This window comes from Mus caroli, chromosome 16 (genome assembly GCF_900094665.2).
Source record: "Mus caroli chromosome 16, CAROLI_EIJ_v1.1, whole genome shotgun sequence".
Lineage (NCBI taxonomy): Eukaryota > Metazoa > Chordata > Mammalia > Rodentia > Muridae > Mus > Mus caroli.
Window position 1 is genome coordinate 67,660,508 of NC_034585.1, and position 26,476 is coordinate 67,686,983.

The 26,476-nt window shown below is 37.6% G+C and overlaps 1 protein-coding gene across 5 annotated transcripts in view; it reads left to right on the forward strand.

Annotated features, from left to right (window-relative positions):
- Robo1 (roundabout guidance receptor 1) overlaps positions 1-26,476 on the forward strand; it is a 997,918-nt gene that overhangs the window by 252,495 nt on the left and 718,947 nt on the right. For 3 of the 5 annotated variants that reach the window (XM_029470373.1, XM_029470375.1, XM_029470378.1), the window contains exon 1: positions 21,448-22,418. The exons of the other annotated variants lie outside the window; for them this stretch is intronic. In XM_029470373.1, coding sequence (XP_029326233.1) covers positions 22,310-22,418 — 109 coding nt within the window. In that variant the 5' untranslated portion in view covers positions 21,448-22,309. Of the gene's footprint in view, positions 1-21,447; positions 22,419-26,476 lie in introns of those variants that run through there. 5 annotated transcript variants of the gene reach the window in all.

Sequence of the window (26,476 nt, forward strand, 5' to 3'; positions counted from 1 at the left end):
TCTTTCCTGATCCCCACTTCCAGCAACCTCCTACCCCTCCTCCTGCTTCTATGAGGCACCCACTCCCACCTCCCTGCCCTCGCATTCCCCTACACTGGAGCATCAAAACTTCACTGGACCAAGGGCCTCTTCTCCCATTGATGCCCGACAAGGACATCCTCTGCTACATATGTGGCTGGAACTATGGGTCCCTCCATAGGTACTCCTTGGTTGGTGGTAGTTTAGACCATGTTAGCTCTGGGGGTATTGGTTGGTTGATATTGTTGTTCTTCCTATGGGTTACAAACCCCTTCAGCTCCTTCGGTCCTTTCTCTAACTCCTCCATTGGGGACCCCGTGATCAGTTCAATGGTTGGCTGTGATCATGATCTTTGCTTCATAAATGAGGACATTACAAACCAGAATGCCAGTTACCTTGTCCAAATATCCTCGAGTTGTAGATAGAATGTACTAGCATAGAGAAACTGACATTAAGAATATCTTCTCTGGGGCTGGAAAAATGACTCAAGGGTTAAGAACACAGGCAGTTCTTTCAGAGGATCTGACTTTGACTCCTAGCACGAACTTGGTGGTTCACAACAATCTGTTACACTAGTCCCAGAGGATCCAATGCCCTCTTCTAGCCTCCGCCAGCACTGTGCACACATAGAGTGCACAGACAAACATGTAGGCACAGCATTCATACACATGAAGCAAAAATAAAGGTTAAAATTCTTTTTAAAGAATGGTTCCTCTAATTATGGTATTCTGCTATCTCTCCATGAATGTTTAAATAGACACCATGGATTATACAAAGTTGGCTACACTAAAGAAAAATCACAGATTTCTAAAAATGGCTTTTTAAAGAGGGTGCTGAAAGGCATCGCATGCAGAACATAAACTGAAAAAGTTAGCATCCAAGCCCTTGAAAACATGCCAATAGGATGTGCTATTCACATTTACCACTAGCCTTATTCTTTTCTCTATTTAAATGATCTCTACTTAGATTGGCATCTCCTCAGCAAATTGTCATGAAGTTTAGATTAAATGTAAAAATCGAAATCTCTAATCAAAAAAGGAATATGAATTCAAAATCAGAGATCATAAACAATGATTTTAAAGTTTATTGATAACCCAGAAACAAAATACTATTTATAATATGATCATTTTCTCATGTTCAAGACAAAATAGAATAACTTAAAGCTATTATACTTTTATTTTCATATTGATACAACTATTGATACATGCTAAGTACTTGGGTGGTTTCTGTTTCCTCAAATTACATAGTTTTATATTTTCATTGATTATTTTTGAAAAATGTCTTCGGTCCCCTGTTAAACAACTTGATGATTTTAATTTTTTCCAACTACCATGAATATTTTTCCGAAATTCAGCTTATCACAAAGGGAGAGAGTGAAGAAAACTGTCACCTTGAAGTAATCCACTCTTTGGAGCTAGATGATGAAAACAGAAAATAAGAGTCATGTTGCTTTCTTGAGCACCTTGGTGTATATCTATAATATACAATAACTGAAAGTCACTGTAGGCAAAATGCCATGTGCTGTATCTTCTCCTTTTTCATATTGTTAATTTAAAAAAAATCTGTGTCAGTGTTTTACTGTTCAAAAAAGATTCAAAGTAAAAGGCTGAGCATGCGCTAATCTAACACGGAGGGATTTTTCAACTCACTGTAGCTTTAATAAAACAGCATGCAGAGGTTTCTCTGCCATGCTTCTGTGGGTATTCCCTGGTTTAATTTAAAATATTCTGATATAATGTATATCAAATGCATAAGTCTATATTATATGAATAATATATTGGGTATAATATATATATATATATATAATGAAATGAGTATATGAGTATGACTGACTGATGTCTTACTCTGAATTTTCACAAAGGTTTTAGAAGTAACTTAATATGTTTATAGAGGAAACTCTGTAAACAGGGCCCTGGTCTTGGGAATCTCAACATTAGGAATTTTTTCGTGCACCTTCTTGAGAAATAAAGGCAAATAGAATGAAACTGATAGAGAATCAAGCCATGGTCCTCTTACACCATAGCATATTATAGATGGAAGGACAGTGTGTGTGTGTTACAGCATTTGTGATTAAATTCATGAATGATAGGTAATATGTATTAGCTTATGGAAGGTGCATAAACGTTGAAAGTTAGCAATGGAAAACTGAACTATTCCAGTTTCGTTCAGATGGAACATTTTCATATGATTGCATAAGTGACTATCGAGGAACAATTTGCGCGTGATTAAATGCAGGAAATTCAAGAAAACAAGTCTTCTAATTGCCTTCTATGGGACATTTAGGTCTGAACACAACTTCAATAATTTAAAAAAATACTTAGTTAGCTTACTTAGCACACAATGAGATAACTGTAATCTAGGAGGTGTCTTTTGAACCACAAGCATCTAGCTGTCTAGTCATCAGACATGAATTGAGATTTAAAAAAAAAAACTAAAAGTGGGTCCATAGCCCCACATTTGCACAGATATAAAACTGTGATAAATCTACACATTGAAAGGTTTTAGCAGAGCTTGAACCAAAAAATGGAAACCACATACTAAACACAAGAAATATGACCAAGGGTAAGGAATGAGAAGTAAGCGCTTAAGAAGATTCCCTTCTTTTGCATCTCCATCCCCACTCATTCCCAGTCTTACCCACAGGTCTCCCAGGGTTTTACATGCATAGCTGTCTATGAATCACGACTAGTTATCCGTGAAAACATCCCTTGATGTTTCCCAAAAATATTAAATACCAAGTCATTTGGTGGCTGTTCTCAAGGGAACTGTAGCAAATAATCTCATGAAACAGTTTTCCATTCATAGATAGTTGTCCTAAGATTTACCTCAATGAAGATATGTAGAGGTTTGCTGAGTCAGGAATCCATAATAAAAACATCTCTCAGGTGGGCATAACATAGACACCATAAAGGGACCATAACCTCGACAGACCTATGTCCTCAGAGCTTGGTCACCAGGCACTGTATGAACAGTTTATACACCATGGAACTGTCTCGTGAGATTTCACATTTTTTAAGTGTGTGATAACAACCTTACACATTACACTTCTCAGGAATATTTATATTAAATGTGAAAGCGAGGATTACCGGTACATACCCAAACTTCATTAAGAGTAAAGAAAATATTTTGACTAAGCTTCAGTGGTTTCATTTCTAGGTAGGGTTAAACTTTCCTTTCCTATATGAGGGTGGATTTAATCCTTGTTTAATCTGCATTATTTCCAGATTTCCATTGCACTTAAAAAAGGCCAACCTAGAGTGTTAGCTTTTTAATAGATATTTTCTTTTTTTACATTTCAAATGTTATCCCCTTTCCTAGTTTCCCCTCCAAAAATTCCCTATCTCCTTCCCCCTCCCCCTACTCCCCAACCCACCCATTTCTGTTTCCTGACCCTGGCATTCCCCTATACTGGGGCATAGAACCCTCACAGGACCAAGGGCCTCTCCTCCCATTGATGACTGAGTAGGCCATCCTCTGCTACATATGCAGCTAGAGCCATGAGTCACTCCGTGTGTTTTCTTTGGCTGGTGGTTTAGTCCCAGGGAGCTCTGGGGGTACTGGTTAGTTCATATTGTTGTTCTTCCTTTGGGGCTGCAAACCTCTCATCTCCTTGGGTACTTTCTCCAGCTCCTTCATTGGGAACCTTGAGCTTCGTCCAGTGAATGGCTGTGAGCATCCACTTCTGTATTTGTCAGGCACTGACACAGCCTCTCAGGAAACAGCTTTATCAGGCTCCTGTCAGCAAGCTCTTGTTGGCATCCGCAATAGTGTCTGGTTTGGTGGTTGTTTATGGGGTGGATTCCCAGTGAGGCAGTCTCTGGATGGTCATTCGCTCAGTCTCTACTCCTCTAAACTTTGTCTCTGCAACTCCTTCCATGGGTATTTTGTTTCCCCTTCTAAGAAGGATCGAAGAATCCACACTTTGGTATTCCTTATTCTTGAGTTTCATGTGTTTTGCAAGTTGAATCTTGGGTATTCTGAGCTTCTGGGCTAATATCCACTTATCAGTGAGTGCATATCATGTGTGTTCTTTTGTGATTGGGTAACCTCACTTAGGATGATATCCTCCAGATCCATCCATTTGCCTAAGAATTTCATGAATTCATCGTTTTTTATAGCTGCATATTACTCCATTGCTATGATCATAGTGGAGGAGGATGTGTCCTTATTACAGGTTGGAGCATTTTCTGGTTATATTCCCAGGAGTGGTATTGCTGGATCTTCCAGTAGTACTATGGTCACTTGATCTTTGACTAAAAAGCTAAAACCATCCAGTAGAAAAGGGACAGCATTTTCAACAAATGGTGATGGCTTAACTGGTGGTTATCATGCAGAAGAATGCAAAATGATCCACTCTTATCTCCTTGTTCAAATCTCAAGTCTAAGTGGATCAAGGAACTCCACATAAAACCAGAGACACTGAAACTTATAGAGGAGAAAGTGGGGAAAAGCCTGGAAGGTATGGGCACAGGGGGAAAATTCCTGAACAGAACACCAGTGGTTTGTGTTGCAAGATCCAGAATTGACAAAGGGAACCTCATAAAATTGCAAAGCTTCTGTAAGGCAAATGACACTGTCAATAAAACAAAAAGGCAACCAACAGATTAGGAAAAGATCTTTACCAATCCTAAATCTCATAGGGGGCTAATATCCAATACATACAAAGAACTCAAAAGTTAGATTCCAGAGAACCAAATAACTCTATTAAATATGGGGAACAGAGTTAATCAAATAATTCTCAACTGAGGATTACCAAATGGCCAAAAAGCACTTTAAAAAAATGTTCAACATCCCTTAATCATCAGGGAAATGCAACTCCAAACAACCCTGAGATTCCACCTCACATCAGTCAGAATGGCTAAGATCCAAAACTCAGGTAAAGCAGATGCTGGCAAGGATGGGGAGAAAGAAGAACACTCACTTCTCCATTGCTGGTGAGACTGCAAGCTGGTCCAACCACTCTGGAAATCAGTTTGGCAGTTCCTCAGAAAATTGGACACAGTACTATCAGAATGTTAGGTTTTTTTTTTTTCTAGATAAACACAGACTTTTTCTTTAATTCAGATAATATCTGCTACCACATATTGTATTATACTATATTATTACATGCATAATTCTTTTTTTTCAAAAAACAATTTTTATTAGATATTTTCTTCATTTACAATTCAAATGCTATCACAAAAGTCCCCTATACCCTCCCCCCACCCCGCTCCCTAAACCACCCATGCCTGCTTCCTGGCACTGGCATCCCCCTGTACTGGGGCATATAATCTTCGCAAGACCAAGGGCCTCTCCTCCTGATGATGAATGAGTAAGCCATCTTTTACTACATATGCAGCTAGAGATAAGAGCTCTGGGTGTAGTGTTTAGTTCATATTGTTATTCCTTAGCTTTTTTTTTTTTTAATAGTTAAAGTATCACTTTTTTTTCCAGAACAGAAGTATTTTTTAATTATGTATTTTCTTCATTTACATTTCAAATGCTATCCCAAAAGTCCCTCATACCCTTCCCCCTCTCTCTCCCCTACCCACCCACTCCCACTTCTTGGCCCTGGCATTACCCTGTACAGAACCATATAAAGTTTGCAAGATCAAGGGGCCTCTCTCCTCAATGATGGCTGACTAGGCCATCTTCTGATACATATGCAGCTAAAGACACAAGATCCGGGGGTACTGGTTAGTTCATATCGTTGTTCCACCTATAGGGTTGTAGACCCCTTTAGCTCCTTGGGTACTTTCTCTACTTCCTCCATTGGGGGCTCTGTGTTCCATCCAATAGCTGACTGTGAGCATCTACTTCTGTGTTTGCCAGGCACCGGGTCAGCTATAACAGGGTCCTTTCAGCTATAACAGGGTCCTTTCAGCAAAATCTTCCAACTGGTAATAAGGACACATGCTCCACTACATTCATAGCAGCCTTATTGATAATAGCCAGAAGCTGGAAAGAACCCAGATGCCCCTCAACAGAGGAATGGATACAGAAAATGTAGTACGTTTACACAATGGAGTACTACACAGCTATTAAAAAGAATGAATTTATGAAATTCCTAGGCAAATGGATGGACCTGGAGGGCATGCATCATCCTGAGTGAGGTAACCTAATCACAAAAGAACTCACATGATATGTACTCATTGATAAGTGGATATTAACCCAGAAACTTAGAATACCCAAGATACAAGATACAATTTGCAAAACACATGAAACTCAAAAAGAATGAAGACCGAAGTGTGGACACTTTGCCCCTTCTTAGAATTGGGAACAAAACACCCATGGAAGGAGTTACAGAGACTAAGTTTGGAGCTGAGAAGAAAGGATGGATCATCTAGAGACTGCCATATCCAGGGATCCATTCCATAATCAGCCTCCAAACGCTGACACCATTGCATACACCAGCAAGATTTTCCTGAAAGGACCCTGCTATAGCTGTTCCTTAGCTTTTTAATGTCACCTTTCCTCCAGTTGTTTTTCATGATGTAAATTGAACATGTACTTTTGTTTCTTTGCATTATAATCCACACATTGTTTTCAACATGTGCTGGGCATTTAAACACTGTGAATCCTCTCTTTTGAATGTATATGTCATATATGTGGCAAATCTCAGGAATCATTTCTTACATCTTGTTTGAGACAGACTGTCACTGGGCAAGGAGCTCCAGAGGTCTGCTTGCCTTTGTCTTCCATCTGGCCATCAGCGGATTACAAAAATGTAACATTATGCCGGGCGGGTGGTGTTTGTGCACACCTTTATTCCCAGCATTTGAGATGCAGAGGCAGACAGATTTCTGAGTTCAAGGCCAGCCTGATCTACAGTGTGAGTTCCAGGACAGCCAGGGTTACACAGAGAAACCCTGTTTCAAAAAACAAAAGCAACAACAAAAAAAGTAACATTACACCTGACTATTTGAATAATATTTTTATTTATTTTTTTTAGGGGGAGTGTTGGAGACAGGGTTTCTCTGTATAGCCCTGGCTGTCCTTGAACTCACTTTGTAGACCAGGCTGGCCTCGAACCCAGAAATCCGCCTGCCTCTGCCTCCCAAGTGCTGGGATTAAAGGCGTGCGCCACCACGCCTGGCTAATATTTTTATTTCTGAAATTATGATATAATTATGTGATTTCAGCCCATCCTTTTTTCCTTCATACTATCACATGTGCCACATATTTTTGCTTCTCTCTCTCTCTCTCCTCTCTCTCTAATTCATGGCCCCATCACATGGCCGACTTTTGATGTCTTCTGAGGTTACATCAGGTCCTTATGCTTGCAAAATAAGCACTTTGCCAAATGAAGCATCTCCTTAGTCCCTGAATGGTTATGAGATTTGTGTCACAAAAGTAAAATTTTAAGCCTAGAATACTCTAGAGACTATATCTGTATTAAAGACCACATATTTGCTTTTTCTTTATCTCAGAGTGAGGGCAACATTATCACCATGGGGTAGCATACCCATGATGGTTGATATCCCGTCTGCCTATATCTATCACCTTCTTGAAACCTTAATATTACTGCCTGGATTCCAGAAATCATTCTCAGCTTGGGCATTTCATAATGGCTGAAGTCTAGGTATGGATCCCTAGGAATTATAGAACTGTTTCCATTCTAAGCAACTCACCCATTTGACATTAGATAGGACAAAACACTTGAGTTCAGTTAATCTTGAAACTTTGCAACAAGTTTGTTTAAAAAAAAAAGTGTTCTGTAAATTTCTGATTTATGAACAACATGGACTTACACAGACTGGACACAGTAGACTTGATTAATGGCTTAGAAAAAAAAATTGGTAACACACACACACATACATAGTCTTGGTTCTGGATTTGCATATTATAATTGTGATTTATGTGCATTCAATGGAAAGAAATACTGTTAGGAATGGGGAAAGGGTGGAGGGCACAAATTATTTTAATACAACTTGGGAACTTAAGTAGGACTTCTATCTAAACCAAGGAAACTTCAACCCCAAAATGACAGGACGTGGCCATTTGAAATATATCACTAGACTATCCTAGTGATCCATTTCCATTCCAAATTGAATGTAAAATATGCTCATATTTTCTTTTTCCATACTTTATCCAAACAAAGGAACTAATCTGACACTTTAAACAAACTGATAACAGTATTTCTATTTTTATAATTAGAATTTAATGCTACATTTATAGAATTCCTATGAAAACTGAATCCATAAACAAAATGCTGTAGGCTTTGGATTTAAAATTTTGTCATTCTCAAAGCAGAGCTAAAAAGTAAATGATGTAACTTCATTTATTTCAGTCCTTAATCAGGCTAAAACCCAAACAGTTTAACTACATTTTTTGATCCTACCAATATAGCATGATTTCTGATTTTTTTTAAACTTAAAAAAAATATTTACATCCATTCCTCTGTTGAGGGGCATGTGGGTTCTTTCCAGCTTCTGGCTATTATAAATAAGCCTGCTATGAACATAGTGGAGCATGTGTCCTTCTTACCAGTTGGAACCTCTTCTGGATATATGCCCAGGAGAGGTATTGCGGGATCCTCCGGTAGTACCATATCCAATTTTCTGAGAAACCGCCAGACTGATTTCCAGAGTGGTTGTACAAGCTTGCAATCCCACCAACACTGGAGGAGTGTTCATCTTTCTCCACATCCTTGCCAGCATCTGCTGTCACCTGGAAAATACCCAAGGAGCTAAAGGGATCTGCAACCCTATAGGTGGAACAACATTATGAACTAACCAGTACCCCGGAGCTCTTGACTCTAGCTGCATATGTATCAAAAGATGGCCTAGTCGGCCATCACTGGAAAGAGAGGCCCATTGGACTTGCAAACTTTATATGCCCCAGTACAGCAGAATACTAGGGCCAAAAAGTGGGAGTGGGTAGGGAGGGGAGTGGGGGGGAGGGTATGGCGGACTTTTGGGATAGCATTGGAAATGTAAATGAGGAAAATACCTAATTAAAAAAATAAAAAAAGAGAAAATATCCAATAAAATCTAAGTAAAGATCAAAAAAATATTTACTAGAAAATGTGGACAAATTCAGTGCTAGTTAAATAAAATGTTTCATCATCATAGTTTGATAAAGACATGTAATTTATATCAATTCAAATCACAGTTATAATTTAAAAGTTTTACCTTTTATAACCTAGTGGGGAAACCCCCACTCAACTCCTGATTTGGCGTGTACTCAAGAATCATGAACAGAACACAACACCTTGATGTAACAACACGAGGTATTTTAATAATGGAGCTCCTGGTCGAAACATATCTCACACAGGAGATAGTGGATTCGGCCACGAGGCTTGGAAGCTAGGGTTTTTTATAGAAAAGGAGTGGGGCTGGGGGAGGAATTGGCACAGTTTCACATGACTGGTTCATTTAAACATCAGCAGCCTGTTAACATTTAACTTAGGTCAGAGGGGTGGGAGATAGGGAGGNGATGGGCCTGCCCGGGCATGTCCTGGTCTGTTCTGCTATGTTCTCCGCCCCAGGTTTCAAAGCTCACAAACAACTCTTTGGGCTATTTGACATATATTACATGAATCACAGGTCTCAAGTTTTATTTCCTTTCATACCCATGGTAGACATTGTAAATGTTTCCTTTATTTATCATTTATAATTGTCATCTCATAGGCATACTGTTGAAAAGCTTGCCCTTTTCAGGTCTTTCTGAACTGAATCTATCTAGCTGATTCAACTCTGGCCCAAATTCCTCTCCAAGCCGACTGATTCCTGATTAAAATGAGTTTCTCTCAGCTTCTGACTAAATTGCTCTGCTTGGCTGAAACTAACTCTGGGAATCTGTTCTAGTCTTCTGGCTCTTTCTCATTCTATGGCTCATTCTGCAACCTGCCTCTGTAGGACTGTCCCTGTAAAATTAGTGCCTCCTCCTCTTCCTCCTCCTCCTCCTCCTCCTCCTCCTCCTCCTCCTTCTTCTCTCTCTCTCTCTCTCTCTCTCTCTCTCTCTCTGTCTCTCTCTCTCTTTCTCTCTCCCACCCCACCCCACCCCACCCCCACTGCTCTGTTAAATCACCTGTCTTGTCTGTTATCTGTTCTTGTAGCAAGTTGGGCATATCCTATCTCTGACTCATTCTGTCAAATCTTTTTCTTAATCATCACTTTGTCTGCCCCTCAATTAGACATCAAACATAGCTGATTACTTCTACAAATTAATCTTACCTAAATTGTTTGGAATTAGAGGTGTGTGCTAAGGGTGTGTTTGTATTTAGCCTGAGGGATGAAGGTGTTGACATGTCAGCATGCCTAGGTATTTCCATGTGACTCCTTGCCAAAGCTGCTTTGTTACTACATTAAAATTCCCCCACAAGACACCATTTAATTATTAATACATCGTCAAATAAATGCAAATTATGGTAATTATAAATTAAATATTACTCTTCACTATATTTGTATATGTGGTCATTGCAGATTAGATGTCTTTAAGGACCTGTTCTAAAGAGTAGCATTGTCTTTTCTTTGTATTTCAAAATATTTTTACATTTATTTAATGTGTGTGTGTGTGTGTGTGTGTGTGTGTGTGTTGTGTCTGTGAGCATATGTACCAAAACATTCATGTGCAATGACATATATATAGAAGTCAGTTGACAGTTAGTTTTCCTAGCTTTGACAGTGTAGGCTGCAAGGATCAAACTCAGGTCATCAGGCTTGGTAGCAAACACGATTTTACAAGGAGCAATCTCATAGACCCCTGGCTTCTTGCTGTCGGACAAGTTTTAATGCTATGCTTTCATCTGAAGTTTGTTCTCAAAGAGCTTTTTCCATGTGGAGTCAAAAGAGACTTGGAATATTCTGCAGTTTCAACCATCTAGCTATTTTTTACATCTGACCACATTCATACATCTTTTTTTATAACTTGAAACACCAAGGACATGAAGTGTACTGCTTTTTCTCCACGCAGGCAAGCTGGTACCATTAGAGAGGTTTCCCACTGGCTTCAATTGAATTGAACAAAGACACTAAAATGTAAGGAAACTAAATATCTCATAGAAATGTGGTTACAAAAGCTTCCTTAAGGATAGTTAACAGGAAGTATAAAATGCCACCAGAGTAAAATGAAAGTAGGAGATACAATAGAAAACTATGCTTATAGCAATATCACTAAACTCATAGAGTTATCCTAGTTTCTTCTCAAACATGAACATTATGGTTCACATTCATATACATTAATTTTTTATTAGGTATTTATTTCATTTACATTTCCAATGCTATCCCAAAAGTCCCCCACACGCTCCCCCACCCATTCCCCCAATCACCCACTCCATTAATTTTTAATTCTATACAAAGTGTATTAACTTTAAGGTTGACTACACATATTTTTTAAAATGTGGAAATGTAATGGAATTGAGATTAGAGATCAGATCAGATTAGCCCTAATTCAGACTCTACAATACTATGATTCTCCTCTAATATCTCAAATTACAGTTATCTCTAGAAAATGTCATTAAATAAATAAAATCATGAGAGGTGTATATTTAAGATTATGTGAGTTCTTACTAATGTATTCATTGACTCAATGGAATGTATTGAGATACAAGAATACAGAAATACATATAATACTCATCCCCCCAATAAGTTAACACCACAAGGCTTGAATTGAGGAAATTTTAAAATCCTCACATGTATTTCATAAACACAATAGTGAGAGAAACTGTGGAATTGGGGGTACTTTCTAATTATGATTATCATGGAGAACAAAATGTTAGTGAAGAACCTGGCTTGAAATTAACTGTCAGAGTTATTACAGAGAGCAAGGACATTAAGCCAGAGATAACAGCACACAATAGGAAACAAAAAGTATGGTCTCAAAATAATGAATGATGTTACCCAGGTAGGAACTGTCACATTGTTCAAACTCTTATCTTATATTCATAATATTTTATATTTTATTATTTGTAGTAACTATTAATAATAGCAATTCTATAAACACATTAATAAAAAGAATTGTCTACATCTCTGAAATATAGGTAAATGTAAAATATATGATTAATAACTTAGATTTAGGAAAATGTAAATATCACTACTTCTCAATCATAATTCCATAACTGTGATTTTATGCAAAACATGCTATACCTTGTATTTCCCTTCTCTTTGTCTCTATGACAAAGAAAATTTCATCAGCAACAGAAGTAGCAATATTGTTTTTTGACTTACTATTATCTATTTATCTATAGTGATATCTTAACATATTTATTTGTATTCAATTAATAATTTCAACCATTCACATGCCAGATAACTTTTTAACCATCATGTTAAAAAGTATGAACTTGAGGTCAAAGGGGTTTGCTAAAATTCTCAGAACTGTTAGCATGACTCAGGTCAACAGAAATAGTTGTGCTACAGGACTTCTGCTTCACTATTGATACCAGCTAGACAGCGGGATCCCTTGAAACTTTATTGCCATGTCTGGCAAATGGTGTTGACTGTCATTTGCAACAGACTGGTCTCCCATTGTGTGATCTATTAATTACCAGGTAGATTGAGCAGATTCTGATTGTACAAATCTCTGGGCAGAGTACCAACATAACCTGTCCTTGTATATGTGTTATGTGTGTTTATATGTGTTATATATAGCATATAGCACAACTATTATATGCTATAAGGTCTCTTACTGATGACCTGCAAAAGTGACATATATCCCTTTTGTTACATTCTGTTGATCAAAACAAGATACATGGCTAATCATAGTTCAGTAGTGCAGAAATGGATTCATACTCTTTACACAAGGATTGACTGAATCATATTTAAATGTAGGTGGGACTGAGAAAAGTACTGGAGTCATTTTCAGAGATATTCCAAGTCATACAGGATAACAAAATATTTTTATTAGTAGCCAAATATACAGCCTGAACAACAATAACACAGCTGTCACATCAACCACAGTTACTAATAAAACAACATTTGGGTGAGACTTTGTACTTATTTGTCAGAGCAAGTCTATACTAACAGAGATTGATGAGGTTATGCTCATTTAACCAAAGGGTGAAATTGAAATGTATTTTCTCTCTTTACAAGACTATTAAGCATTCAATATTATTTTAATATACAAAATTTAACATTTTCACTGTCAGCAATAAAATTAGATCCTTACTGTTCCTGTTCTAAAAATGCAAAGTCTCATGAATTCTGAACACCTGTTTAAGTTGAAAAATAATTTTATTTATGGAATAGATGAAATTAACTCCTGTCACACAAAGCTGTGCATAGATTTCAGACTTTTAAGAATTTATATAAAGTTCTCTTAGGATACTTACTTTGTTCTCCATGCTATCCTGTTTTGAATTGGCTTATTGAAAGGATACTAGTGCATTATATGAAAAAATGAGAATATTGGAAGTATTGTGTAATATATGTTATGTAACGTGTATGTATGTATGTATATATGTATATATATATGAAATTATATATAAGATACATTATGAATTAATGTTTGAAAAAGATATAAAAAGTTGGTAATAAGTAGATCGTGCTAGCAAAATGGCTCAATTGATTAGGGTACTTACTGTTTAGTAAAACCACTAGTACCCAACAATTGTTGTGTACATCCATAAGTCCATTGTAGTGTACATACCCAAACACATGAACAGTAAATAAATTAAAAATGTTTATGTAGTGTTCATAAAACTAAAGCTAGTTCTAGAAGATATACATATATATATATATATATATATATATATATATATATATATATATATGCATGCATTTAACTGGTAATGTTTGAATCCAAATGTCAGCTTGACCAATTTTAGATTTAACGTAGGATATGAGACCACTTCATATCTATGTCATCCAGCCTCCTTTTCAGATACATCCTTCTGGAGACTTTCAGAATGAAAATCAATTTCCTGTCATCCATTTCCCAGTTATTATCCAGTCCTCTTATAGCATCTTTAGAAGTACAATTGACGTTTATTTAGAATTTGAAGCAATGTTTCTTCATATTTTGAATTTTTGCATGCAAGAAGGTCATACAAGAGACATCATGGGAGCTGTCCTCACCAAGCTCAATTTGATGTCACTTTAATGAGCAAAAGGTTCTGGGAAAATAGACTAAAAAGAGATCACCTTACATGTTTAATTTACTATTTGCTATATATCTATTTGTCAGTGCGTTCCCTTTCTTTATCACTACCCTAGTTGTTCCTCACGCTGTCTTCTATGCCTTATCTCTACTTTTCTCGGATTGGAATCTACTTCTCAAATTCCTATCTTATGCCCTATGGTGCTAACGTGCTATCTTTTTTATCTCATCTTTTTACTCGTAGATCAAAAGCTATAACACTAGTCCTCACCTATCCTTGATCACTATTTGATTTGAATTCCACCTGAGTACAAACCCATCTCATAGATATGCAAACATGATCCACTTTCCAAACCCTTTTAGCATTAAATATTTCTACAGTTCTTAAGTTCCTGATGGGCCTGCAATGTTTCCTTTCTCTAGGTTCACCTGAAATAATTGTGGTTAGGTTACTGGCTTATGAGTGTGATTGTATCTAGCATGTATTTAATACCAATCAACAAAATGCTATTGTCTTTTTAGGGGCATCTCAATCTTTCATTTGTATACACTTCAGTCTTTCTGATATTCTATTGCATAGCAAGGTGCCTACCTTAAAAAAAAAAGTGTTATTGCTATTTGCATTAAACAGTCAGTCTATTTTTCTGTGCTAATTTATTCATCCAATTAAACAATTATTGAGACTCCATATAAATAGCTGTTCTAATTAATAGTGGAGAAAAACCAGGAGGGTGTGATGGCTGAAAACTTTTTATTGATCAAGGTGTTAGGGTCATGATGAAGTTACTTTTCAAAAGTTTCTCTTTTATTTTTTCTATCTCATATGTATCTTATTAATCTAGTATGCTGAATCTACCTCAGATGACAGAAAATTGATATAGATAATTTTTAAATTCTTGTTTATCTCTAATGTGCAGTGGCACTACTGATTTTGTTCAGTTGTTATCCCCATCCTGGTCTGACCTCTGACTGTTTCTCATCTCATACCCCTTCCTCTGTCTCCAAGAATATGTCCTTACCCCTCTACCCCCACACTACCAGACCTCCCCACTCTCTGGGGCCTCAAGTCTCATGAAGATTAGGTGCAGTTTCTCTCACTGAGGCTAGACCAGGCAGTCCTCTGCTGTATATGTGTAATTTGCTTTTTAAATGAGGTACAGGGCTTTTAACTACAGTAATTCTCTTTTGTAAGCAATAAAAATCTTCTAGGAATCTGGGACAAGACATGGCATTGCCTTGTGCAGGAAGTCAAAGGGCAAAAAGCACACAAGGCAATGCCATGCAAAGCGAGATTTTTCCACATTGATGTCTTTGTGAATGAGTATCATCTTAAAGATTCACCTATATGAGATAGTTGAGAGGTTCTACTGTGAACTAGATGCTGAGCTGGGGCCCTGATTAACAGATTTCCCTTGCAAAGACAAGGATATTATATGAGATAGGGTATCACTTTTGTAGTTGCTTGACAACAATCAATATGCATTATGAAACCAGAGCCATAAATTACATGTGCGTGGCCATCTGGCCAGAGTGCAAAGTTAGGAAATATAACAACTGTTCAACTTGAGAACTAAATGCATGACTAAAAACATGAAAATCATGTTGCTCATGAAGCATGGTTATTTAGAATGTAACTCTACTGGTTGGTATCTCAATATTAAAATCAATCATTTTCTCCCACTCAGGCAAAAGACAGTAAACAATAGTGTGCTTTGTAGATGCTATGAAACTGGCAGCCATGGTTTTCCAGACAGCTGGAATCAGAATAAAATTCATAGTGTGAAAGAACTGAGTGAAAAGTGAAAAGGGAAGAGAGAATGAGAGAGAGAGAGAGAGAGNGAGAGAGAGAGAGAGAGACAGAGACAGAGACAGAGACAGAGAGACAGAGAGAGAGAGACAACAGATGCAGAGATGGGGATAGACCCAAGATTCAAACTCTAGTAATTTGTTTATTGTTACATGATAAATTTTACCAACCAGATTTCATCATCTTGTGAGAGCAAGTATCTACTACCTCATGTTGTTTCAGAGTAAAGAATAAGGGTGCAATTAAACTATGTAGCTCTGGATTGAATTTTGAGACATTAGACCTATATGAGCTCAATAATTTTATTCAAGGGAACTCATCACCTTGCTACCTATAGGCTGAGTCTTTCCAGTGGCCGTTGCTAATATCAGTTATAAGGAAAACTACCCACCCACGTGGTCCATCTCATAATCAGCCAGCAAACGTAGACACTATTGCAAATGCCAGCAAAATTTTGCTAAAAGGACCCTGTTATAGCTGTCACTTGTGAGGCCATGCCAGTGGCTGGCAAATACAGAAGTGGATGCTCACAGTCATCTATAGGATGGAACACAGCTCCTCCCAATGGAAAAGCTAGAGAAAGTACCCAAGGAGTTGAAGGGGTCTGCAACCCTTTAGGTGGAACAACAATATGAACTAATCAGTACCCCCAGAGCTCATGTCTCTAGCTGCATATGTATCAGAAGATGGCCTCGTCGGCCATCATTGGGAAGAGAGGCCTCTTGGTATTGCAAACTTTATATGCCCCAGTTCAGGGGAACGCCAGGGCCATGAAGTGGGAGTGAGTAGGTAGGGGAGCAGGGTTGGGGGAGGGTATAGGGGACTTTTGGGATAGCATTTGAAATGTAAATGAAAAAAAATCTAATAAAAATATTTTTTAAAAAAGGAATACTATTATCTATTACCAGCAGCATGGGCATATGCTATTCCATGAAGCTAACAATAGCTCCTTTAATCTTTTCTTTTTCATAAACATCCATCTTTCCCACAATGCTTTCAGAGCTCTAGAAGATGTACTATCTCTTGCCTCTGAGATGCTCTTTAAATGATTAGGTGCATCGTTGATAAAGATTAGCTTCCCCACCTACAGTCTGTTGCTTGGCTCAAATGATGATGCCCTTTGCCAGACAGAATCATTTTAGTTTCATTATATCTCATTAAAAAAAAAAAACATAAGTTTTTGTGCTCCCAGTGTCTTGTTCAAAAAGTATTTTTTCATGTCAATGAGTCAAAGACTATTCACCACTTTCTCTTCTATCACATTCAGGATAACTGACCTTATATTGAGGTACATAATGCATTTGAACAAGCAAGCTGAGAGCTAGTAATTTTAAATTCTTAATTTTTTTACACTGGTGTATATACCATCTTTCCCTATAGTGTTCGTTATTCTTTTTTAACCTGGTTTAGAAAGTTGTTTCACAAAAGCAAAGATGAAAACATCTCTATCCTTGATGGCCAAGTCTACTTCACTGGTAATCTTACACTAGAATCCATTGCATGTATTGTATCTACTAATGTTGATAATTCTGCCTGAAAAATATGTTCTAATCCACTCATTGTAAAATTTATTGTTATTGCTATAGACAGAGATATTTTGAAAAGGTAATTTTCATCTAAATTGTCAAACTGCAACTTTGATACCCTCTAAATTATCTTCTTCACTGAAAAAGATAATATATATCTGAATATATCTGTCTATATCCCACCCTCTGTAGGCAGTATACTGAAATGAGGATATTTATTATACTATTTTTATCCTTAAAATAATTAGTTTATTTGTTTATTGTTTTAGTTATTTATTCATCTTAAACCCAATATCACCCTTCCTCTCATCTTGTGATGAGAGTATCACTCCCCCCCCACACACACACACATTAACGCCCCCTGCAATGCCTTGCACACCAAGTCATTGGAGGATTCTCTCCCACTGAAGCCAGACAAGGCAGTCCATTTATTAGTACTGGATCCACAAGCAGACAGATAACAGGCTCAGAACCAGCTCCTGCTCCAGTTGTTAGGGGACCCACATGAAAACCAAGCTGCTCATCTGCTACATATGTGCAGGAAGCCTAGGTCCAACCTGTGTCCCCCTGAGCTGGATCCCAATTTGGGCCAGTCACTGGACCTCCTTTTCCTCAGGCTCCCCTCCACTTTTGTCCCTGCAGTTCTTTCAGACAGGAACAATTCTGGGTCAGAGTTTTTGACTGTGGGGTGGCAACCCCATCCCTCCACTTGATTCCCCGTCTTTCTACTGGAGGTGGACTCTACAGTTCCATCTTTCCAATGTAGCACATTTCCTCTAAGGTCCCTCCATTTGAGACCTGTGAGTCTCTCACCTCTCAGGTCTCTGGTACATTTCTTTAAGGTGCTGGGCCACTTAGGATCCCTCTGATGAGAGTTCTGTTTAGCTCTGCACCCCACTTTGTAATTAGGTTATTTGGATTGCTGGTGTCTCACTTCTTGAATTCTTTGTATATTTTGGATACTGTACTGATGAGTTTAAGACTATTCCCCACTTTCTGTTCTATGAGGTTTAATGTATTTTGTTTTACATCGAGGTTTTTGATCCATTTGGACTCTGGTTTTGTGCAGGATGATAACTGTGGATATATTTACATTCTCCTCTATGTAGACATCAAGTTAGACCAGCACCATCTGTTGATGATGCTCTCCCATTTCCACTGTATAATTTTGGAGTCTTTTTGAAAAAAATCAATTGTCTATGGGTATGTGTATTTATTTCTGGGTCTTTGATTCAATTTCATTTATTCATCTCTCTGTTTCTATACCAATACAATGCAATTTTTATTACTATTTCTCTGTAGTACAGCTTGAAGTCAGGGATGGTGATACCTCTAGAAGTTCTTTTATTGTTCAGGATTGTTTCATCTATCCTGGGATTTTTGGTTTTCCAAAATGAAGTTGAGAATTGTTCTTTCATTATCTGTGAAGAATTGTGTTGGAATTTTTTATTGGAATTGCATTGAATCTGTAGACTGCTTTTGGTAAGATGGCTATTTTTACTATGATAATCCTACCCATCCAAGCGCATGGGAGATCTTTCTACTTTCTGATATCTTTCTCAATTGTTTTCCAGAGTCTTGAAGTTCTTGTCATACAGGTTTTCACTTGCATGGTTAGAGTGACACCAAGTTATTTTGTATTATTTGTGGATATTGTGAATATATTGTTTCCTAAACTTCTTTCTCAGCCTGTTTACCATTTGTATAGAGGATGGCTGCTGATTTCTTTGAGTTCACTTCATATCCAGCCATGTTTCTGAAGGTTTTATCAGTGATAGGAGTTCTCTGGTAGAATTTTGGGGGTCCCTTGCATATACTATCACTATCATCTGTGAATAGTGATACTGTGACTTCTTCCGTTCCCATTTGTATCCCTTTATTGTTTTTGGTTGTCCTATTGTTCTAGATAGAACTTCAAGTTCTATATTGACGAGATAAGGGGGAAATCCTTTCCTTGTCCTTAATTTTAGTTGACATGTGTTGCATTTCTCTCTATTTAATTGGATGTTATCTATTGGTTTTATATATTGCCTTGATTAGGTTTAGGTACAATCCTGTATTACTGTTTCCTCCAACACTTTTATCATGAAAGGGTATTGAATTTTGGCAAATGTCATCTCAGCATATAGTGAGATGATCATGTGGGTTTTTTTCCCTTTCCATTTGTTTCATGAAGTACGTATCTCTTTTTGAATCAGAGCTTTGTTCAGTTCCAAGGGCCTCAACTAACTCTCTTTAGTCTTACATTGTTAATAAGTATCCAAATCTTTCCCATCTGAATGTTATACATTTGTTATCTCTCAAAGTATTCCTACTTTCTCCTCTTCCCATATTTGCCAAGTTGAATTATTCACCCAACCTAGCTGTGCTAAATACACTATTTCCACAGAGAAGCTTTAAACTAAAACCTCTTGCAATCTAATTTTTGGAAACATCCCTTTTCACTTCGCTAAAGATGTATGTTCAAAGTATGTCCTAAAATCTGGGATTTATGTGTAGCTATTCCTTCTACACATTAAACTATCTTTCTCATGAAAGAATCGACACAAACGGATCCTTGCTAAGTCCTTAGTCACTGGGTGAGAGGCACACGTGGGGTACTCAAAAGAAGATTGGTAAGAATATGGCAGGTGCTTTTGATTCCTCCCATCTATTCTCAGGAATCGGGATACATGGCTTAGTTTGACAGACACAATCACAATGATGAGTTTTACACAGGAAGGATACTATTGTACTTCCTGAGCTCATGAACTGCCAAAAGATCATCATGGATTTCAATTGGTGTTCTGAACTCTTTAGTTGTAAGTGAGTTTGACATAAGAAAAATGGAGAATTATTGCTAGTAATCTCTGAGCAGTTGGCACATGTTAAGTTATCCACATTAACTGGATTGTGCCAGGTGGAGCTGGAGAGAAAGCTCTTTAGGAAATGGATGATGAGTGGAAAGACATGGCCGTCTGGATATTTGTGTTCTTTAGCAAAATGAGAGAACGTCTTACTGTAATTAGATTCTAAGGTTGAAAGCAAGACTTAAAAAGAAAATATAAGGAGCTTCTTTGTAACCCCGGAAGGCATAGGTTTGTTTGCTTGTCAATCAACATAATTTGTTGATGAAGATCCGAGTGCAATTTATCCCAGAATAGCAAAATATTTATGAGGGATTTGACAAGTTTTGTGTCTGTGTATCTTATTGACTTGACTTTGTGACATAGGTTCTTAATAACATACTTATTATCTTAATATTATTTATTTATGTATTACCTTGTCTATTTATTTATTTATTTATTTATTTATTTATTTAATATTGAGTCAAAGTTTCCCTCTGTAGCCAGTTTAAATCAGACTAATGGAAGTCTTCCCTTTTCAGCCTCCCAGTAGTTGGAATTACAGTTTTGAAATACCACACCCAGTAATATTTCTTGAATCAAAGAGTCTGGATAATATATGTTGATGATACATTTTTTTGTTCTTTGTATGCCTGGCTTAGAATTTCAGAGAAGATTCTGCATAATAGTTAGCATAATTCTGTTTATAATTTAAGATATCTGACAATTCTGGTTTTGGAACATCCCTGGGAACAACAACTGAAGTTGAGCGGCTCCTCTCATTATTCACAGAGCTCTATCTGTGTGTGGCCACAATCTCCACTGTCCACTCCTGTCCTATGCCAACCCTATTTTGCTTATCTGTTGATGTACTTGCATCCTAGAGACCTTTAATTTTTCTCAGCTGTAGAAAAAGAATAGTAAATTGCACATCCTCACGTACATTTTTAAAAAGTAATCTTGGCAGCTGTGTGAACTGCACCAGGTTAGAGAACATTAATATGTATATAGAAGCATCTGAAAATAGTTTTATGTTCTTATTAAAATATTAGAGTATGTTTTGTGGAATAATGTTTTTGGAAGCAAAAAATTATTTTATGACTAAAAATAAATGTGTGTTCCAAAGTGAAGGCAAGTATCTATGCCATTACTGTATAGTTCCAAAAATAATCAAGGCAAAATTTCCATTTGTCCATAGGAAATAGACTTCATCGTGAAGCAGAGAAATCTGATTTGATGAAAATTCTGTTCAGCTCATAAAGTGATAAAAATCATTATGCAGGAAACAGAAGAGTTGGAAGATACCAACATGTATTTACAAAGCAAACGAGTGTTTGTGATGCAGTGCAGATGATCCCAGAACGCGCCATGCACACTACATTTTGCCTGCTTCAGGGAGCGGAGATATTTCTGGCAGACTGTCTTTATATATTATTCTCTGAATAGAGAAATCGAACAGTGCAGGCTGAGGATGAAGGATGGTTGTTTACCACTCCCTCTTTTTCAGAGGTATTTTTATCATCCCTTAGCAGCCAATATTTATACATCTAATCCCTTCTGCAAGATGTTAGATAGAGCTCTGAGAACAAGTGAGGGGATTTTTTTCCCCTCTCTTAACAAGCACCTCTGTTTGAAATGAGGTGTGTTTGCAGTGCCAAAATTAAATACTCAGTTTCGTCAAGTACTATAATCAGTGGTACAGAAAGGGTAGGTAGGGAAATGCGGAAGTCTCAGCTTTTTTCTCCTTACCATGTTATGAAAGATGTTGACAAACATTTGGAAAAAAGTGAGAGATGGCAGGAGCGGATTAGGAACTGGTGGCAGCAGAAAGACTCCGGAAACTGTCAGCCTCTCCATCCTCACATCTGTGCTTATGTATAGAGGGAAGCTGTACATCTCTTCTAGTTTTGGGGGGTTTTAAAAAAACATTTTCTGCACTATTCAAATAGAGGCTGAGAGGAGCATACCTGTTTTATTTTTTTAAGTGAATGGGGATAACAGCATCTTTGCACTTCTGGTGACTGAAATGACAAGGTTGGCACCAGGTTTCTCTTCTCAGTAAGAGCCTTCAGGTTCGTCTGCGACAGGACTCTCCACAGAGGTTATTTTTACCTGGCATGGCTGTGCTGTTACTGATACTGCTCTTCTCAATGGCTGAAATAACTTCCCCTGTGGGTGTCTCCGGCAGAATGAAAGCTGGGTCAAGGTGGAGAGGTGAAAAGAACCGTGAGTAGCCAGATTAATTTACTGTTGGTTCATTTCTTTCTTTCTTCTTCATGTGGAGGAATGCTTCTAGTCTGGTTTACTTAAGTCCATCGTGTTTCAAGAGGTTGTTCTAGGATGTAAAAAGAATTTTACACATTAAATATGCATGCAAAATAAATGGGCTCTACCTGCAAAGTGCTATGCAGTGGAAATGCTATTCTGGTTCTCATTAAGAAGAGTTTTGTTTGGCTTTTCTTTTTTGTTGATTTTTCCCCCTTTTAACTCTTACAGTTCCCGGTACTTGGAAAGATTTTGACTGACAGGTCCTAAGGATGTGTATTATAATTTCTTTTCTATTTAAATTGCAAAGATGTTGAAAGTTTTTGTGTGGATATCAAAACACTAGTTATGTAAATCTAATAATTTAAAAATCTCATATATAAGCACTTTGGTCTGAGGGTAATAAGAAGGGAAACTTAGAAATTGAAAACATTATAAGTGCTTTGATTTTAACGGCTAAGAGTTGATGCTTTAAGAGTTAATGCTTTCTAATTGGGTTTGGTAAATATTTTACAGTCCAGGATCAACTTATTGATTTCTTCTTGTGAATGTGCAATCACTTCATACTTGACTATAAAATCTGTTTCTGTGTTTATACATTTTGTAAGTACTGTTTTATGCTGTAGGTATAAACCTGTTTCTAGTGTTAAAAGAAAGAAATGGATTTGATGCTTACCCCTGCACTATTGAATCCATACAGCCAATTCCTTTTCTTTTATTATACCACAGGATATTGAGTGTATGTGTGCGTGCACGTGTGCGTGCACATGTGCGTGCGTGTGCATGTGCACCTGAGTTTGTGTGTGTTTGCATGCACATATATGAACCAATGAATTTACTTATGAACACGTGTATGTATAAGCACTTTTCACCAAGTATTAAAGGGTAGCCTCAAAGTCACTATTTCTATATCTATCTCAAAAAGCAGATAGAGAAATGGATCCAAGAATTCATGTCGAGACAAGAATGCTGCTTTTGAATATGATTGATCAAAAGATGCATGCCAGTCATTAACTTTTTTTAATATTTTTATTAGGTATTTTCCTCATTTACATTTCCAATGCTATCCCAAAAGTCCCCCATACCCTCCCCCCCATTCCCTACCCACCCATTCCCACTTTTTGGCCCTGGCATTCCCCTGTACTGGGGCATATAAAGTTTGCAAGTCCAATGGGCCTCTCTTTCCAGTGATGGCCGACTAGGCCATCTTTTGATACATATGCAGCTAGAGTCAAGAGCTCCGGGGTACTGGTTAGTTCATAATGTTGTTCCACCTATATAGGGTTGCAGATCCCTTTTAGCTCCTTGGGTACTTTCTCTAGCTCCTCCATTGGGGGCACACTTGCAAGCTAATTGTTGATATTACAACGTTTGTTATATATATATATATTTTATTACGTATTTTCCTCAATTACATTTCCAATGCTATCCCAAAAGTCCCCCATTCCCTCCCCCCCCACTTCCCTACCCACCCATTCTCATTTTTTTGGCCCTGGCGTTCCCCTGTACTGGGGCATATAAAGTCTGCCTGTCCAATGGGCCTCTTACAACGTTTGTTTTTATTGTGCTTGCCCATGATGAGTTCTGTCCTACTGACATGACTGGAAAGTGCAAAGCCAGGGAGTACAGGACAATGAGAACTCTTATGCAAGACAAGCTGGAGACAATTTGCCGTGTTTTCATTTAAGTTTTGCATTTCCCAACCCTCACTGAATTGTGGTCCCCTTTTCTCTTTCATTCTTTTTCTTTCTATTTCTTTTCTTTTCTTTTCTTTTCTTTTTTCTTTCTTTCTTTATTTTTTTTTTAGAAAAAGTCAGAGATATAGGTCATACATTTATGTTATCATAAAGTATGAATGGTTTTTCATACTGAGCAGTTCTTTTCTGGACACACATGTGGTCTCAGAATCTCCAGTGTAAAGTTATAAGCTTATTATCCATTGAAGTAGAACAAGAGAGCCTTTTCTCTTCGAACTCCAGGATTCTTAAGAGTTATTCTACATCTAAACTTTAAATTCAATCATGTCAGGCCATAGAATTGACAGTATTACTTATTTAGCCGTACTGTTCATAATGGAAATTGTTCATGATGTGTTTCGAAATTCATGGTACCTAATGTAGACATGAGCATTTGTACTTGAAAATGGGGAAGTGGATTGTATTATTCACTATTCTTCCTGCCAGAACCAAATGCTGGACAGCTAGAAACTGAAGGGAAGACAACTTTAACTTAGCTGATGGTTTAGGATGATAGAGTCATCCAAGTGGGGAAAGTTTGAAAGTGTTCACAATAGTAGAATCATAAGGCAATTTGGTCACCCTAGTGCTGAAGACAGGAAGCATAAAGCAGTACATTCTTGTGTTCAGCTAATCCCTTTTGACTATATCACTCCAGCCACGGGAAGATAATGGTACCCACATTCAGAGGGAGTAACTCCCTCACAAGCTTGAGCAAAAGTGATTTCAAGTCAGTCAACTTGACAATGAAGATCAACATCACACTGATACCTTGAGTTATGTGACTTGCTCAGGAAAGTTTACCTTGTACCAAGGCGCGGTACAGCTTTATTGTCATAGTTTACACAAAGCTTGACCATCACACAAATTTCCCACAATGAGCAACTGACCCATGAGGACCTACCTTATAGCTCCTCTATCATCTCTGGGACCACTTTTAACATTATCATGTGAATCTGCTCTGGGATATTCAAATGGAACCTTGTGAGGAATGAAATTCTAAAGACATCATTCTAACTGAACAAATAGAAATGGCTCACACAAGAGACAAACATTGAAAAATACCAACAAATCTCAAACTATTTTAGGGAAATATGGTGAAAAAGTATTCAGGTGGGGTGAGTGGAAATATGGAGAAAAACATAAGCAATTCTTCTTACTCTAGACTTTTAAATTTATGTTCATAAATTATCTAGTTTGCTGGAGGTAAATAATATAAAATTCCCATAAAATGTGGTTGGTAGTTTCTGAGGCAAAAGAATCTGTTACTACTGCATTCTAACTGATCCACTAGGACACAGCAATTGAGAAATCAAAGATGCCCATTAACAGAAGAGGCTAGGCAAGGAAAGCTGAGGAATTCTTAAAGTATTTCCCAAGCAAAAGAATCCTTCTAGATACAAATTACCAGACACTGATCATTTTTCTTGTATATACATTATTGAATATGATATTAACTTTGATCTAATGTTAATATACAGTAGTATTCAAAAGAATATTGCAACAAAAACATTTATAGAAACTCAAATAACAAAAAAAAATGATTTTGAGGAGCTTAATTTTCAAACAAAAGTGAGTCTTGAAAAATAGTGACATGAAACCAGGACTGACGCTGTGCTGTGTGCAAGTTGGAAGCCAGCCTGGGTTACAAAATAAAGTCACAAAACCCATTGCTGACAAAGATGAGGTCTCTGTGCAGGTAACCATCCTTGGAGTGAGCTCATGAGAGCATTGCTGAAGACATACTTTTGTATCAGCCTTCCCCAACCTGATCTTCTCTGCTCCCTCATCTGCAATGTTCCCTAAGCCTCTGGAACTTGGGCATGGGGATGCCTCCATTACAAAGGAGCACTCCACTCTCACTTATTCCCTGAAGCTTTACCAGCTGTGAGCCTCCAGTTTACCCAGGTCTGTTATCCAAAGAAGACCCATGGATCAGGACTGAGCGCTCTACTGAAGTATGACTCTATCTTTTAAGTGTTTAGAATGCAGTTTGGTGCTATGTCGACTTATCAAAGTAATGTTAGTAGAGGTTTCTTTTAGGGCCTAAGACAACCTGACCTATGTCATTGGTTAGCAGTGTTTTCTACAAAGTAGCACACACTCAATAGCACAGCACTGTACCTGGGAAGTGACATGGCAAGAGGATCAGGAGTTTGGGGCCGTCCTTGGATACAGACACTGATTGAGTGGGGACTATGTGAGACCCCAACTCAATATTTAAAAAATAGAAAGAAAGAAAGAGAGAGAGAGAGAGAGAGAGAGAGAGAGAGAGAGAGAGAG